Source organism: Muscardinus avellanarius (assembly GCF_963383645.1).
Source record: "Muscardinus avellanarius genome assembly, chromosome: 8".
In the NCBI taxonomy this organism is placed as follows: Eukaryota; Metazoa; Chordata; class Mammalia; order Rodentia; family Gliridae; genus Muscardinus; species Muscardinus avellanarius.
The window spans coordinates 6,825,771-6,839,777 of record NC_137794.1 but is presented as its reverse complement, the minus strand read 5'-3'; the positions used below and the strand labels follow the sequence as shown (position 1 = coordinate 6,839,777).

At 42.0% G+C, this 14,007-nt stretch overlaps 1 protein-coding gene across 1 annotated transcript in view; it reads right to left on the bottom strand.

Annotated features, from left to right (window-relative positions):
- Window positions 1–600: 600 nt before the first annotated feature.
- Window positions 601–14,007, bottom strand: part of OPN5 (opsin 5) — a gene marked incomplete at both ends in the record, with an annotated part of 33,479 nt that continues 20,072 nt past the window's right edge. Inside the window, 3 exons of the mRNA XM_080700054.1 lie at window positions 601–696; window positions 1,166–1,223; window positions 5,820–6,061. Coding sequence (XP_080556180.1) covers window positions 601–696; window positions 1,166–1,223; window positions 5,820–6,061 — 396 coding nt within the window. The remainder of the gene's footprint in view (window positions 697–1,165; window positions 1,224–5,819; window positions 6,062–14,007) is intronic.

The following is a 14,007-nucleotide window of genomic DNA, read 5'->3' as shown; positions in this document are numbered from 1 at the left end:
TCACATCAGAAGAAAGGAACAGATTGATACCTAACGTAAAGCCTACTTGGACCTAGAACTCACATGCCTTCCTCTTCCTCTAGTCCTGAGTGTGTATGTTGGGGGACACTCCTGGGGACTGAACCCAAACACACTCTACCTGCAAGCTAGAGCGCACCTCAAGGCCTTCATTTTTTGTTTTGAAACAGAGTCTTGCTAGGTTCCTGAGAGTCTTCCTACATTGCTGAGGCTGTCCTTAAGCCTAAATCCTCCTGTCTCCGCCTTCCAATGCCTGCTGGGAGGTGTGCCCCACCGTGCCTGGCCTCCTTTTATGAGCTTCTAAAGGGCAAGTATCTGACTTTTAAAGTACTCCACCTCATTCATAACTGCATCTCTTTAACTTCAAAAGGCATTTGTTGAGCAAAGGTCACAAAGAACAAACAACAATTGCAAAAAGCTATTTTCACTAAATTCATTTTGTAAGCAATTACAGCTATCAAGGCCCTGTTATATCCACTCTATCAGTAACTAGAACTTAATGAGAAAAACCCATGCGGGTAACATTGCCATCGTGGGAATTATTTGTGTCCTCAAATTCAGAAAAGCAAGAGAATTCTCCAGTTAGGGATTTGAGGCAAAGCTAATTTCCCTGGAGGACTCCTTTGCAGATTCACTGTCATTAGAATGTGGTCCTCTGTCGTCATGAGAAGTGAAGAGCTGTAAGAACCAGAAGCATCTACCAGTCAGAGGGCCATGGCCCCACACACTGTCCCCCAAATGAACCCCAGAAACTGCATCCCTGACCACTCATTAAGAAACAATGATGGTGATGATGATGATGATGATATATTACAAGGAAATAACACCCTAATAAATAAAGCTTTTAAACATTTTCTCTTAACATCTCAGACTTAATACTGTTTGACATGACTATAGGTTGTAAAGAAAAGCAAAAAAAAAAAGAAAAAACAAAGTTCTAATAACACTCCTTCAAAGAGTATCCTATAGCCTCGTTTTACTTTACCATGGGAATTTCCCAACAAATCCTGACTTGAGGAAAAAGAGAAATAGTGTATAAAATATAAAAATATAATATGAAGAAAAAAGTGTAGCCACAATCAGAGCAGTAAAGAGGCAAATAAGTGAGTAAGTGTGTCCGTGAGTGAGGCTGTGTCCGTCTTCATACCTCTTGATGGACTTCCAGCACAGCAGAAGATTTCCTGACTGTGGTCACCGTGTGCAGCCTAGACACAAAAGAAACACGCAAATAAATACACACGCACTCGTACATATGTGTTCGCATGCATATATCATGTCAGCTGGTCTGCCACGAAGACCACGTCCACAAGACTAGAACTAGCAAGAAATGAAATATTGCAGTTCAATTTAGAGTGTTTAAAATCAAGGAATCCCTCGGGCACAGCTTCCCCAAACCAAGCCACTTGTTTAGAGCAGGTTTCCTACGCCCTGGGAATTCTCTAGAACAAAATTCATAGCAAATTTCCCTGCCACTCAACTGGGCCCTGTGACTGGCCATCTGGAAGAGCAATCTTTGGGCCGTCAGGAGAGGTTTGATGACAATGGCAAAGTCCGTGTGTGAGGCTTTGGTATTCATCTTATACTAAGAATAGGAAATGCCTCTTTCCTTTTCTGTGTTGACCCAGTGCATCTTTGGGGCATTTCTTTTCCATCTGGCCCGGCATCTGGAGTCTCCTCCCCTGTCACAGGCTTAGGTGGCCTCACTGGTTTTGTGGCGAGAGTCAAAGATCTAGAACAATGAGCTGCAGACAGTGCCTCCTTGCACAGCCTCTGCTTCGCTGACTTTCAACACGGGCTGTGTATGAGAGTCATCTGGGAGAATTAATCAAATAGCTGAAGTTCAGAGCCAATCAGGACCCACACCAGTTGAATCTCTGCAGGTAGGGTCCACGAAGCCCCAGCTTGCCAAAGGTTCCCAGGTGTAGCGAATGCACAGCCAAGGCAGAGACGCACTGTTTACAGGACACATCTAGTGTCCAAGTGTAGGGATAACAACATTTCAAATAGAGTTTGAGGCCAACTTTTGGTTTTTTTCCTTTATTTTTCGGATTTGAATTTTTTAAATTTAAACCATTGCCCAATAGACAGTGAGTGCAAAAATATGCTAACAAATAATTAAGATAACTTGTAGTGAAAAAAATGTTATCTTCTGAAAGCCAGGGGATGGGGGTATAATTTGTACAAGTAGTTGCATTGAAGAATGCTTCTAAGCTTGTTAGAAGCTTTTTTGTGAGCAGCTTAGATGTTGTAAGTTCTTAATGAATCCATGGGGTGATGGGTGGGGATGCCAATTAGTATAAGTTTTTTTTTTTTTTGTTGTTGTTGTTGTTGTTGTTTGTTTGTTTTGTTTTATTTTTCTTTCATTTTTTATTTATTTTTTGTTACAATCACATTTTATTTATTTTTTAATTGGTGCATTGTAATCATATATCACATTGGAGTATAAGACTTGAGAGGATATACAAGCACACATCATCCAATTAGCCCTCATCCAGCCCCCATCCCATTCCCTCCCCCTCCCTCGATCCCATGCTTGTTTGGTGATTAACTTTTGACCCATCAGCTTCCATTGGAATCTCAGGGAACACAATTCAGGGGCGAGGGTTGGAGAGGACATGAGTTTAACTTCTTGAGAACTATAAAAATTAGACAGCGCATTTCAACCCATCTCATATTTCATACGTTAGCCTTTGCATTTGAATGCAAAATATTTCCCAAGAAGTGGGAGGATCTCGAAGGTTCGAAGCCAGCCTCAGCTATTTAGTGAGGCTCTTGGCAATTTAGTAAGACTCTGTTTCCAAATAAAATATAAAAATAGGTCTGGGAGTATAGCCCGGAGGTAGAAGGACCCCTGGATTTCATCCCCAGCACTATATATATATATATATATATATATATATTTCCCAAGAAGTTCTCCCCTGTAAGCAGATATCTAGATATCTCTCAGACCTCAGACCTAGAAAGAACAAGGATATCAGTGAATCCAGTTTACCTCAACTTAATAATGCTGGTAGTATGTTCCCACCCTTTATCATTTCATCTCACTCCCTTAATCTCTGTAGTACTCACTTGCTCAGCTTCTCAATAACAACAAAGAGAAACAAGATTTTGTCTTACTCCTTATAAAGATAAAAAAAAAAAAATACATCTCTGCTGGCCACCGTGCATGCTTCTGCTCCACATTTAAAGCCTACACCTCATCACCTCTTGGGCCTTGTTGCCCTGGAGACGCCTTGGCCTCCGGAACCCCAAGTCTCCTGGGTGCTCCAGCACCATCGCCTGCTTTTCCACACAAAGTTCAAACGAGAGGGAGGAGACAGCCCTCGCCCTGCTCAGCACTGCTGTGCTTCCCATCCGTGGCTAATGAGAACAAGTGAACTGAGCTGTCTCTCGTCTGGTTGAGTTTTTCCAAAGGTTGGTGGCCCGCAGTCATTTCCATCCACGTAGACTTCCCACTTTCCCTTGTCAAGTATTGAAAATTCATGTGCTGCTCACCCTGTGAGCAAACCTACAGAGCACAGAGCCAGTCACAGGCAAAAGGATGCGGTGAGTGGAATTGCTTCCAGCCATGCCTGTCAAGTTCTCCTCTCCTCGGGATGAAGAAGTGCCCCGCTATTTTCTCTCCAAACTGCTCTATTCAAATTATTCTCTTTACCTGCGTTTATAATAAGTATCGATCGCTGATCAGGGCAGGGCCGTTATTGCTTCCTGGAGAAATGCATTTGTACATTTGAAAGAAACTCTTCAGGTGAGGAGGGAAGGCATTAGTCAGTGAGATGAGAGTGCCAATATGAGGGTTCTTGGCCAAACCCCTTTCACATACCCAGTTTGCTGAATTTTTATAGCTGCCCCTACTGTTATCAGCTCGTTCCAATCCTAGACTCTCCGAAGTTCATTTGCCTCAGAATACAGAGCTCCTGCAATCAGCTACTTTGAACATTGGTCTTCGATCTTCTTGTAGTTCTCTCCTGCTATGTCACAGCAACAGTGACAATACTGTATTTTATTTCTATATTTTATCATATTTTATCATATTTTTATCATATTTTTTGCAGCACTAGGGATGGAACCCAGGGGCATTCTACCTCCGAGCTACACTCCCAGCCCTGTTTTTTATTCTTTATTTTGTAACAGGGTCTCACTGAGTTGCAGAGGGTCTCACTAAGTAGCTGAGGCTGTCTGCGAACCGCGATCCTCCTGTCTCGGTCTCCCGAATGCTGGGATTAAAAGCGTGCTTCACCACACCCAGCTTATCATATCATTTTTACTTGATCATGTACCTGCCTCAGAAGGCAACTGAAGTCCAAGAGATTTGTCACCTGCTCAAGCACAGTGACAGAAGAGAACAAAAACCTATACCTCCTTGAAGCTAATTCTACCTTTTTTGTCTCCATTGTCCACTACTTTTCCAAGAAAAAAAAAATTGAATTGAAAAATACCTGGACACCAAGCCAAAATTAAGAGAAGCTCAAAGGACCTACCTGGGACCTTTTCTATACCCTTTTACTTCAGACAGCGAATTCTAGTGCCTGTTTCATTTTTTACTTTAAGCTGGCACTGACTACACACAGAATCATCCCCAACTCTCTACTGACTCAGAGCCTTCTGGGTCTTTAGGAAAAATGGTGCTGGATTCCGAAGCCCTCTTGTTCACTGTAGAGCAGAAACAGTGTAAATGTCAGAGCATACATTGTGTGTGTGTGTGGGGGGGGGGTACTGGGGTTCCTGGAAGCCCTTCTACCCCCGGGCTGCACTCCCAGACCCATTTTATATTTTATTTGGAAACAGGGTCTCTTAAGCCAGCTCGGCTGGCTTCGAACCAGCACGATCCTCCTTTCTCCACCTCCCAAGTGTGGGGATTACAAGCGTGCACCACCACACCCGGCCCAGAGCATACATTTTAAATTAAAGCCCTAAATTTAAATTCCTACCCTGCTGCTTCCTGGCCTGCAGTTACTTTAACTTTGACCCTACTCAAATCTCAGTTTCCTCATCCAACAAAGAGAAAGAACAACTTTGGACAGGGCATGGGGGCCCACACCTTTAATCCCTGACTCTGGGAGGAAGAAACAGGAGGATGAAGGTTCAAAGTCAGCCTCAGCAATGTGGCATGACTCTTAGCAACATATATAAAGAGACCCTGTTTCAAAACAGAAAATCGAAAATACTGGGGTGTAGCTCAGACAGAGGTAGAGCACCCCTGGGTTCAATCATCACCATCACGAGAACAACTTTGGGCTCTGGTGAACAAAAATAAAAGAATCTGGCAGAGAGCAAAAATGTCGTCTCCCTTCTCCTGTGTCTTAGCCTGCCCAACTCCTATGTTCTTAGCTTAGTGGTTCTGATGTCATGAACTAATGAATCATTCTGTTGTGTGAATTTAATTTTGAATCAGTGTCATGCGAAAGGGTACTCATGGGATAAAGTGAACTGGGCCTCAGAAAAGAAAGTTAAGAGCCATTATAGCAGTTGTTCTAACAGACACCACACTATCTTGGTTGCTCCAGGATCAAAAACAGAATCTCTGACTTTATGCCCACATTATCTCACCCTGATATATCTCATAGCTTGGTTTCGGGAATTTTGAGAAACAGAAAATAAAGTTCTCTTTATAGTACCCTAGTGGGTGAGCTTCAACGCTGAGAAGATAACACATACATCCAAGTGGCTTGAACCCCACAGGATTTTCAAACAAACAATATATATTGCTCTGAAAATTATACATATAATATATATATATGATTCATATATATGAATATATGAATATATATATGATTCATTTCCAGCTCCTGCAACTTTACCTAAAGTCTTCCAAAGACTTCTTCTTGGTGGCTTTCAAACCACCTGTCTGGCAACAGGCGAATCTGTAATCGATGACCTGATATATGATCGGATTATACATGGCTGCAGATTTTGCAAGGAGCGTCGGCACCACAGAGAGCTGGATGGGGATGGAGTCTGGCCTTCCAAAAGCGGACCACACAGAGACCACTGCGTAAGGGATCCAGGCGATCAGGAAGCCAGCACAGATCAACATCGCCACCTGACGAGAGAGGGCAGTGGAGAAAGCCCGTGAGTGATCAGAGTTTGAAATGGCAGGTGTGGAGAAGCGAGTCACCTCTTTCCACCCAGGAAAACCCGTCTGCTCGCTTTCCATTTACAGTGTCCACAGGAATCGTTTCATATGGACTGCTCAGACACTCAGCCGGAAGGTTTTTGTTTGTTGTTTTTGTTTGTTTGTTTGTTTGTTTTTGCAATTCTTTTTCCCACTTCCCACCTCTCATTCATTCTTGGCTGCAGAATTTGAATGCACATCCACAGAATAACCCTTTAATGACTGTCAGACTTCGCCTGCATGTTGGGACAAGAAATCACAATAAAAAGACATCAGTTCTCCTGAGCTTTCCAGACTTTTCAACCCACATTCACTTAAAAACCTGCCAGAAACTACATTCACCTTGATGAAATTTTAAATCACTCATGCTGTCCTCAGGACACTGAGAAACTCTGAAATTCTAATATGCATTTTCTTCAGAGGTTTCTATTAAATGTTATTTCTTTGGGCTCAAGTTTTTCTGATGTTTGAGGCTCTGTTTCTGGAAATTCACTAAGTATAAAGGAGAGTCACTGAGCTTTAGCCAAAGTAGTGCCGTTATATAAGATGAGACTTACAGAAAGCACTTTTCTCTCACACACAAAATTATAATTACCTTGGGGCCTCTTAATTTTCAGAGCAAAGAATAATTAGAGATACAATGATACAATCAAAAACACCCTCACAAGTTTCTCACCATCTGCGGTGCAGTCCCTTTAATAAAGTAGCCCTAATTAGTGCCCTAAACCCACTTGCCTGACTGTCACGAGTTCTTCCTGTTCAGTCCAACACACCCTTTTTAGCAAGTGTTTGGGACAAGAAAGGAGCCAGGTGCTGTGGGGTGCACCAGTATGCCTTAGTGCCGAGCTACCTCCCTCGTGGACACGAATTGCTCCCGCCCCATACAAATGACTGAAGTGCCAGCTCAGAGGAGAAGGAAAGGGCATCCTATCTGGGAAAATTAAGAAAAGTTTCAGACAGGATGTGGCAGATAACCTATAAGTGGAAATAAAAGAATAGAAATGAAACCAGCATGCGTCAAGGCGTGGAAAAGAAGAGGTGAGGTTTGCATAGGAATTGCTAGTAAGTGATTCACTTTGATAGGAGAAAAGGGAAAGGAGGCCAGGAAGAAAGATGGCATCCATGTGCTTGGGGCTTTGTGTAACGTATCACTGAGCTTGCACCTAATTCTATATGCTTTGAGGTAGTAGGGTTTTTGAGCTGAGACCATGAGGAACTCTCTGCTTAGGAACATTCAGCTACAGAATGCAATAAAGCAGGGTGAAATAGAAGGCAGACAGATTTTTAATGCATTCAGTTAGCAAGTATTGCTAAGCATTGCCTATGTTTTACTGGACGATACAGCAGTGAACACAGCAGTCACATCCCTGAACATGTAGGATTTCCACTCTTACCAGTTTTCTCTAGGCCTCTGTCTAGCCAAGAAGGAGACTTCAGTAGAGTACAATCACTGGTCAGTGAAGTCCAAGTTTTGTGTTTTGTTTTGTTTTTTGAGACAGGGTCAGGCTCTCCTACAACTTGCAATCCTCCTGCCTCAGCCTCTCGTAGCTGGGATTACAGGTGTGTGCCACCTTGCCAGGCTTTGGGTCTGGGGAGGCAGCATTCTACCTCTGAGCTAAACCCCCAGCTCAATTTTATTTCTTATTTTGAAACAGGGTGTCACTAAGTTGCTGAGGGACTCACTAATTTTCTGAGGCTAGTCTCAAGTCTCTGATCCTCCTGTCTCAGCCTCCCAAATCCTGGGATTGGAGGAATAGGCCACCATACCCGACCTAGAGTTTATTTTAAATGAGCCATTTCAGGTTCTACTTGACAGAGAGTACACTGGATTTGATGTATTCATGGTATCTCCCAGTATTCTTTCTATAAGATAAATAATATGCAAATGAGTCCTCCATGTAATGAATATTCATTTATATTTGTTCATTTGCATTTATTTTTATCCTCCCAGTGTATCTTCCACTTTAGCCTTCTCAGCAACCCTCTAACCCCTAGAAGTGGGATAAGGTTGACCCAGAAGGCGTTCCATGACCCAGGTCTAGCCAGCCAGTGGACTACATGCCCACCTACAATATCAGAAACAAGGTTCTAGGTCAGATTCATCCTTGGGTCTTAAAAGTGAACCTTCCTTTTCTCTCTGAGTTCCCTAAAACCTTGGGAAGATGTGAAAATAGACCTAGCTGAGGCTGTATCGCCCTCTCTTTCTCTTTCCCCTAATTTAAGAAAAGCCACAGAATATCTTCTCAGTAACTGGTAAACCAGTAATATTCGTGAGCGCCTTTTTGTTGTAGAAGTTTGACTGGCTGTGTTTTTCTTACAACAAAGCCATGTGTGTGTACGTGTGCATTTTAACATGCTTTAGTAGGAGCAGAGCAATTGGACCCAGAGAATAATCCAAAGACTCAGCCTGTCTGTCTGGAAATCCACCTTTATGGGGTGTATCAGAATGATGCGTGAAAAATCTGCTCTAAGGTTTCAGGTTTGAAAAATTCCACCCGAGAATCTGAAAGCTCTCATCTCCAAAAATTAACCTCAGCAAAGGATAACCCTAATAATATCCATTTAGATCCACTTTGCACGCAGAGAATCTGAATCCCCAAGAAATGAATCGAATGAACCCAGAATTCCTACACAGCCTGCAACCCTGCTTTGGGGTCTTAGAGGCTCACTTTAGTGGCCTGAGGCAAAAAAAAAAATTCTCACCTGTGCTTAATGGCTAAAGACTGTTAATACCTGGTGCACAGGGCTCTCCCAACAAGCTTGTTTATCCATCTTTTGGAAGAAGCTTACCCAGGAGAAATTTTTATTTGGTTTGGTCTGTCTGACTTTTGTTTGTAAATGGAATAGCCTCAAGGCTCCCAGAAAGGGCCTTTTTCTTTCTACATCCCCAAATAAACACTAACTATATAAATAAAGCTTGCTTCGGCAGATGTCTAGGGACTTAACATAGCCTCGTCTTTGTTTCTTTGGTGAGTCACACAATGTTTCCCAGTATCTCAAAAACTATTTTCTATGTTGCTGCCAAAGTCATTGACCAAAAAATAGATTAGCACTTCATCCATAATATTTTCTATATTTTACCTATTTTCCACTTTTATGGGAGTGCGCAACAGGGGAAAATGATTGGCAACACTTGTATTGTGTTATCCTTTTTCAAAGGACACAGGCGAATTAGATATACGTTGGTTTAAAAACACATAGAAGATGAATCATTTTGGGTTTTTCTGGGCTTAGGATAAAACTGAATGAGTAGAAATCAAATTTAAAGTAGAAAGAAGAACAAAAGCTAAACTTAAAAGTATTAGGCAGTGTTATTTGTGTTTTTTAATCAATACAACGTTAATACGAGGCACATTTATTGTCTACAGCATTCTAATTTCAAAATATTTTTCACAAAATATTAATCATCTAAATATTAAAACTGTGCTAAGATATACTCCACTAAAGCTTCCAAAACTTTTCTATTATACTGTTTTTCCAGAACTTTCGACTCAGCTTCTAATGGGCTGAATCTTTCCGTCAGTTTGCTCCTTACCTGCCTCAATTCTAGATGCCTTCGTACTTCTATTTTTCCCAAATTTACCTCTGAGATACCCTTACATCCATTCTAACAAAGGCACCTGTACAGATCCGCTTTCTCCAAATTGTTTATGTTTTAAACACTTCACTTATAGCACTGCCTTGTTATTCACTGGCAAAGCAGCGAAACTTCACATTCCTAAATTAGACCACTTTTTGTGGGAGGAAATTCACAGGAGACACGTTTAGCTTGTACAGAAGAATCACACATCTGCAGCCCAGTTTGTTTTAAATACGTCTTGCTGCAGAGGACCAAGGGACCTCAGGGCTTTCCAGCTCACGCTGGCAAGCAGTGTCACAAGAGTAAAGTTGTCCGCCATCACTTGATTCCAGCAAATTAACCAACTAAAACAATAATCGAAGAACATGGCTGAAAGTAAATCTCCTAATTACACCTGACTCTGCCTCTAGGTCCTATACCTCTGAACCTTTCCACAAACACAGTTTCAAGGGAAGGCAGTCCTGTCCTCTCTGGGTGGGTGAGGCGGTATAAAAGAATTAAGTCACTGGCTATGAGAACCGAGGGTCAATCTGTGATCTCAATCTGTGATCCCCATCCTGTGATCTCCGTCCCCTGGCCAGGGTGAGAGGGATGAAGTTTCTGATGCGCAGCCAGGTGTGAAGGGGGACCCTTTTCCTCCAACCAGGCTCTTTCACCCAGATGTGAGGAAGACCTCAGCTGCTACAGCTGCACACAAGCAGGACTAATGAAGCAGACCAGAAGAAGACGGGATTGGTGTGAAAGAAAAGGCACCCAAGAAGGGCCAAAGAGACTAAAGAAATCCCTAGTGCCAGCAAGTGTGGATTCCTTTATAGAATCAGTTAGATAAGTGATAACAAAGATCTTTCAGTGGCTGAGTAAGATAAGGCATCAGAAGACAAATCACAATATCTGTGCACTGGGAATAGGGAACTTCGGGTCTGGGGGCTCCTGATGACTTCAGTAGAGCCTGTAATTGACATAAAGAAAGGGACAAAGGACTTGGGTTTTCTACCATTGGTCTAGAGAATAAGTGCATGAATTTTCTTTCAACCAGTAGGAAAATGATATTATGAGATGGAGACAGTAATGGGGCCAGGCATTGTGGCCCATGCCTATAATCCCAGTACTCGGGAGATCACAGGTTCAAGGTCAAAATTTAGCAAGGCCTCCAATTCTGAGACTACTACCTCCTACTACATATGAGATTTTCTGTCATTAAGTGATAGTACCAACAACAAGAAGATAGTTAGGAACTTGACAACTGTGACCTACTTCTTGGCCCTCAATGTTCTCATGTATGTAACAATAAAGTTAGCTTTTGCATTACTTTTTTTGTGTATGCATGTTACCAGGGATTGAATTCAGCAGCATCCTACCTCCAAGCTATACCCCCAGCCCTTTTGTTGTTTTGTTTTGTTTTGTTTTGTTTTGTTTTGAAACATGATCTTGGTAAGTTGCTAAGAGTCTCACTATATTGCTGAGGCTGTCTTCAAACCTGCAATCCTCCTACTTCTGCCTCCCAAGTATTGAAATTACAGGTGAGCACCACCACACCCGGCGCACATTACATTTTTTAAGAAATTAAATAACCAACAATCTAAGCATGTTTAGTTTTGAGTTTCTTTCTTATTTCTATTTTATCCACAAATGACAACTAAGGTCAAATATCCCAGACTCTCCCCCATAAGTTGAGAGAATGCTGTTCTGAGATCTTTGGTGCACCTGCCATATGTTAACCTTGATTGCAATCCAAGCAGAAAGTATAAATTCATGCTTCAGAAAAAAAAAAGAATTCCACACTTTCCAATTGCAATTTTCTCAAATCTTAAAATATCACTACTCTAAAAAACAAGCAAAAGCTGCAACTGAAAAGAGAGGCGGCGAATTAGGTCATGTCACTGCGCAGCCATGTCTTGGGGTTGGGGTAGAAACCAAAGACAACGTACCCTAATCAGGCAACAGGAGGCTAAAGAAGAGGAGCTATAGTCATTTGCGGGGAAACAGATGAAACTGGCAGAGTGAGATTAGTCAGTCACAAAATGTAAAAATATCGTATTTCTCCCTAATATGCAACAGCTAGGGAGAAAAGGGTCATAGGAAAAACTCTAGATAAAGAAAAAAACCATAGATGAGTAAATAAGGAGGGAGGGAAGAAGAGGGAAATTCCTTAATGTACATGATGTACATCCACATACATATCAAAGTCAATCACTAAGCCTAACATGAGAAGGAGGGAGGGGGAGGGAATGGGGCAGGAATCGGGGAAGGGCTAAATGAATGATGTGTGCATGTATGCCCCCACCATCTTGTAACACATTAAGATGTATGACTACAATGCACCAATTTAAAAAAGGAAGTATATTTACAAGTGTCCAGTTCAACAAAACAGAGGTGCCTTCCCTGTTCATTCAAGGTGATCCAGGTCCCTGAGGTGAGCACCATGCTTGTGTGGGGACAGGTACTCAGCTTGAAAAGCCAGCCTGGTTTCTGCAATAAAAGCTATCATCCTGGACCCTTAAATAATTGAATGCATGTATCCATTTTTAGAGCACCTCAGAATTTTGGAGGGAATTAAAATCCCATTCAATTTCCCTCCCCCATCCCCTTTCACAAAAGAGAAGACTAAGGCCCAGAGTATATGGTTTGCCCAAGGTAAATCAGTCACGGTTAAGAGTTGCAAGTAACAGAAATTGGCTTTGGCTGAATGAAGCAGAGCAACACTGGTTAATACAGAGTATTACTGCAAATGCTGAACCCAGTAAACAACAGATACCCAGTAAACAACAGCAATAATACTCAAAATTGTAACTCTGAGCTGGTTTTGATTCAGAAACCTCTGCTGTCATAGCCAGAGTCTCGGGAGAGAGCTCCCTGTTCCTTGATCAGGTGTCACTGGGCCCTGAGACAGGATGATGGCGGGAGCTGGGGACCCAGATCTGTGTTCCAGCTGTGGAGGAATCCTAAAAATGAATGATTGGTCTTTTCATCTTTTATTAAAGTGAGTTGTATGTCTCCTCCTCTAGCTCCCCAGCAAGACAATATTGGAAATCCCCAGACACAAGAGGGGTTTAACCACTGGTAGCCCAAATAAATAACAAATATTGACTTTATAAGACCTTTTATGGAGCTAGTGTTGAAATTGGAATTCACCACTAGTTTGAAATTCTTTTCATGACTGTCACTCAGACCTAATCCCTCTTTCCTTGAACAAATACACATTAAGTGCTTTTGATGCTCGTGACATTCTGTTAGGTCCTGGGGACACAAAATGATCAAAATTACATGGTTTCTCCTGAGGGCTTTATTGACTGGTGATAAAGACAGGCATTGAACAAAAAACATTGCAAAAATGACTATGTAATTGTAAGTTAGTTAAAAACTTGACAGGTTTCAAGAAGGAAACACAGAGGTCATAATGAAACATCTTCAGAGGAAGACTTGAGTTCAGTTTTGAAAATGTTTCTCTGGGAAGACATCTAAGCTATGAGCAACTAAGAACAAAAGGAAATGATTAGCTGGCATTTTTTTAAGAGTAATACATTTCAGCTTTCCCACATTACCCTTAGAGTTCACATAAGAAGTCCCTTGAACTTGAACCTTCATTGATAAATAACAATAAAAGACAGAGGTCATCTGAGAGAAGCAGAGCTTTATAATTGTAGAGGTTTTTTTAAGGTTTCACAGTCAATGGGAAATAACAAAGGAAAACAAAATGTCCCATCAGGTACAAGAGGAACAGAAGCACTCAAGCCAAGGGTCAAGGGATCGCTGAACAGTCATCAAGCTAATTAGATGATCTTAGTTTCTTCAGTTATGTATTCATTCAAGCAATCTTGACTAAATGTCCATCAGGTGCAGGAAAAAAATTGAACATGGAGCCTTCGCCTCACATCCTGCCTTGCATGACAGAGCGACATGCAGGTGATTCAGTGACAGATATCATTAAAAGAACGTGTCAAGTGCTCTGATGGCCCCTAGCAAGGAGACTCGAACTAGCCAGAGGCATTCAGGGAGGCTTTCTGGTAGGATTTAGAATGTTGCCCTAGACTCCACAGAAACCAGGCAGCCATGTTGGAGGTGGGTTTTGGTTGCCAAGGAGAGGACCCTAGGGGTGTGGCCTTGGGGATTCTATCAATCCTTCTGCCTTTGTTGTTTCTAGGCTCCATGATATAAGAGCAGAGCCTCTCTCTCTATCTCCCTATCTCTCTTTCTCTCTCTGCTTATTACCACATGGCCTGAGCTCCACAGACCCTGCCTGACATGCACTGAACCTCTGAAATCTCCAGAAACTCTGAGCAAATAAATTTTCCTT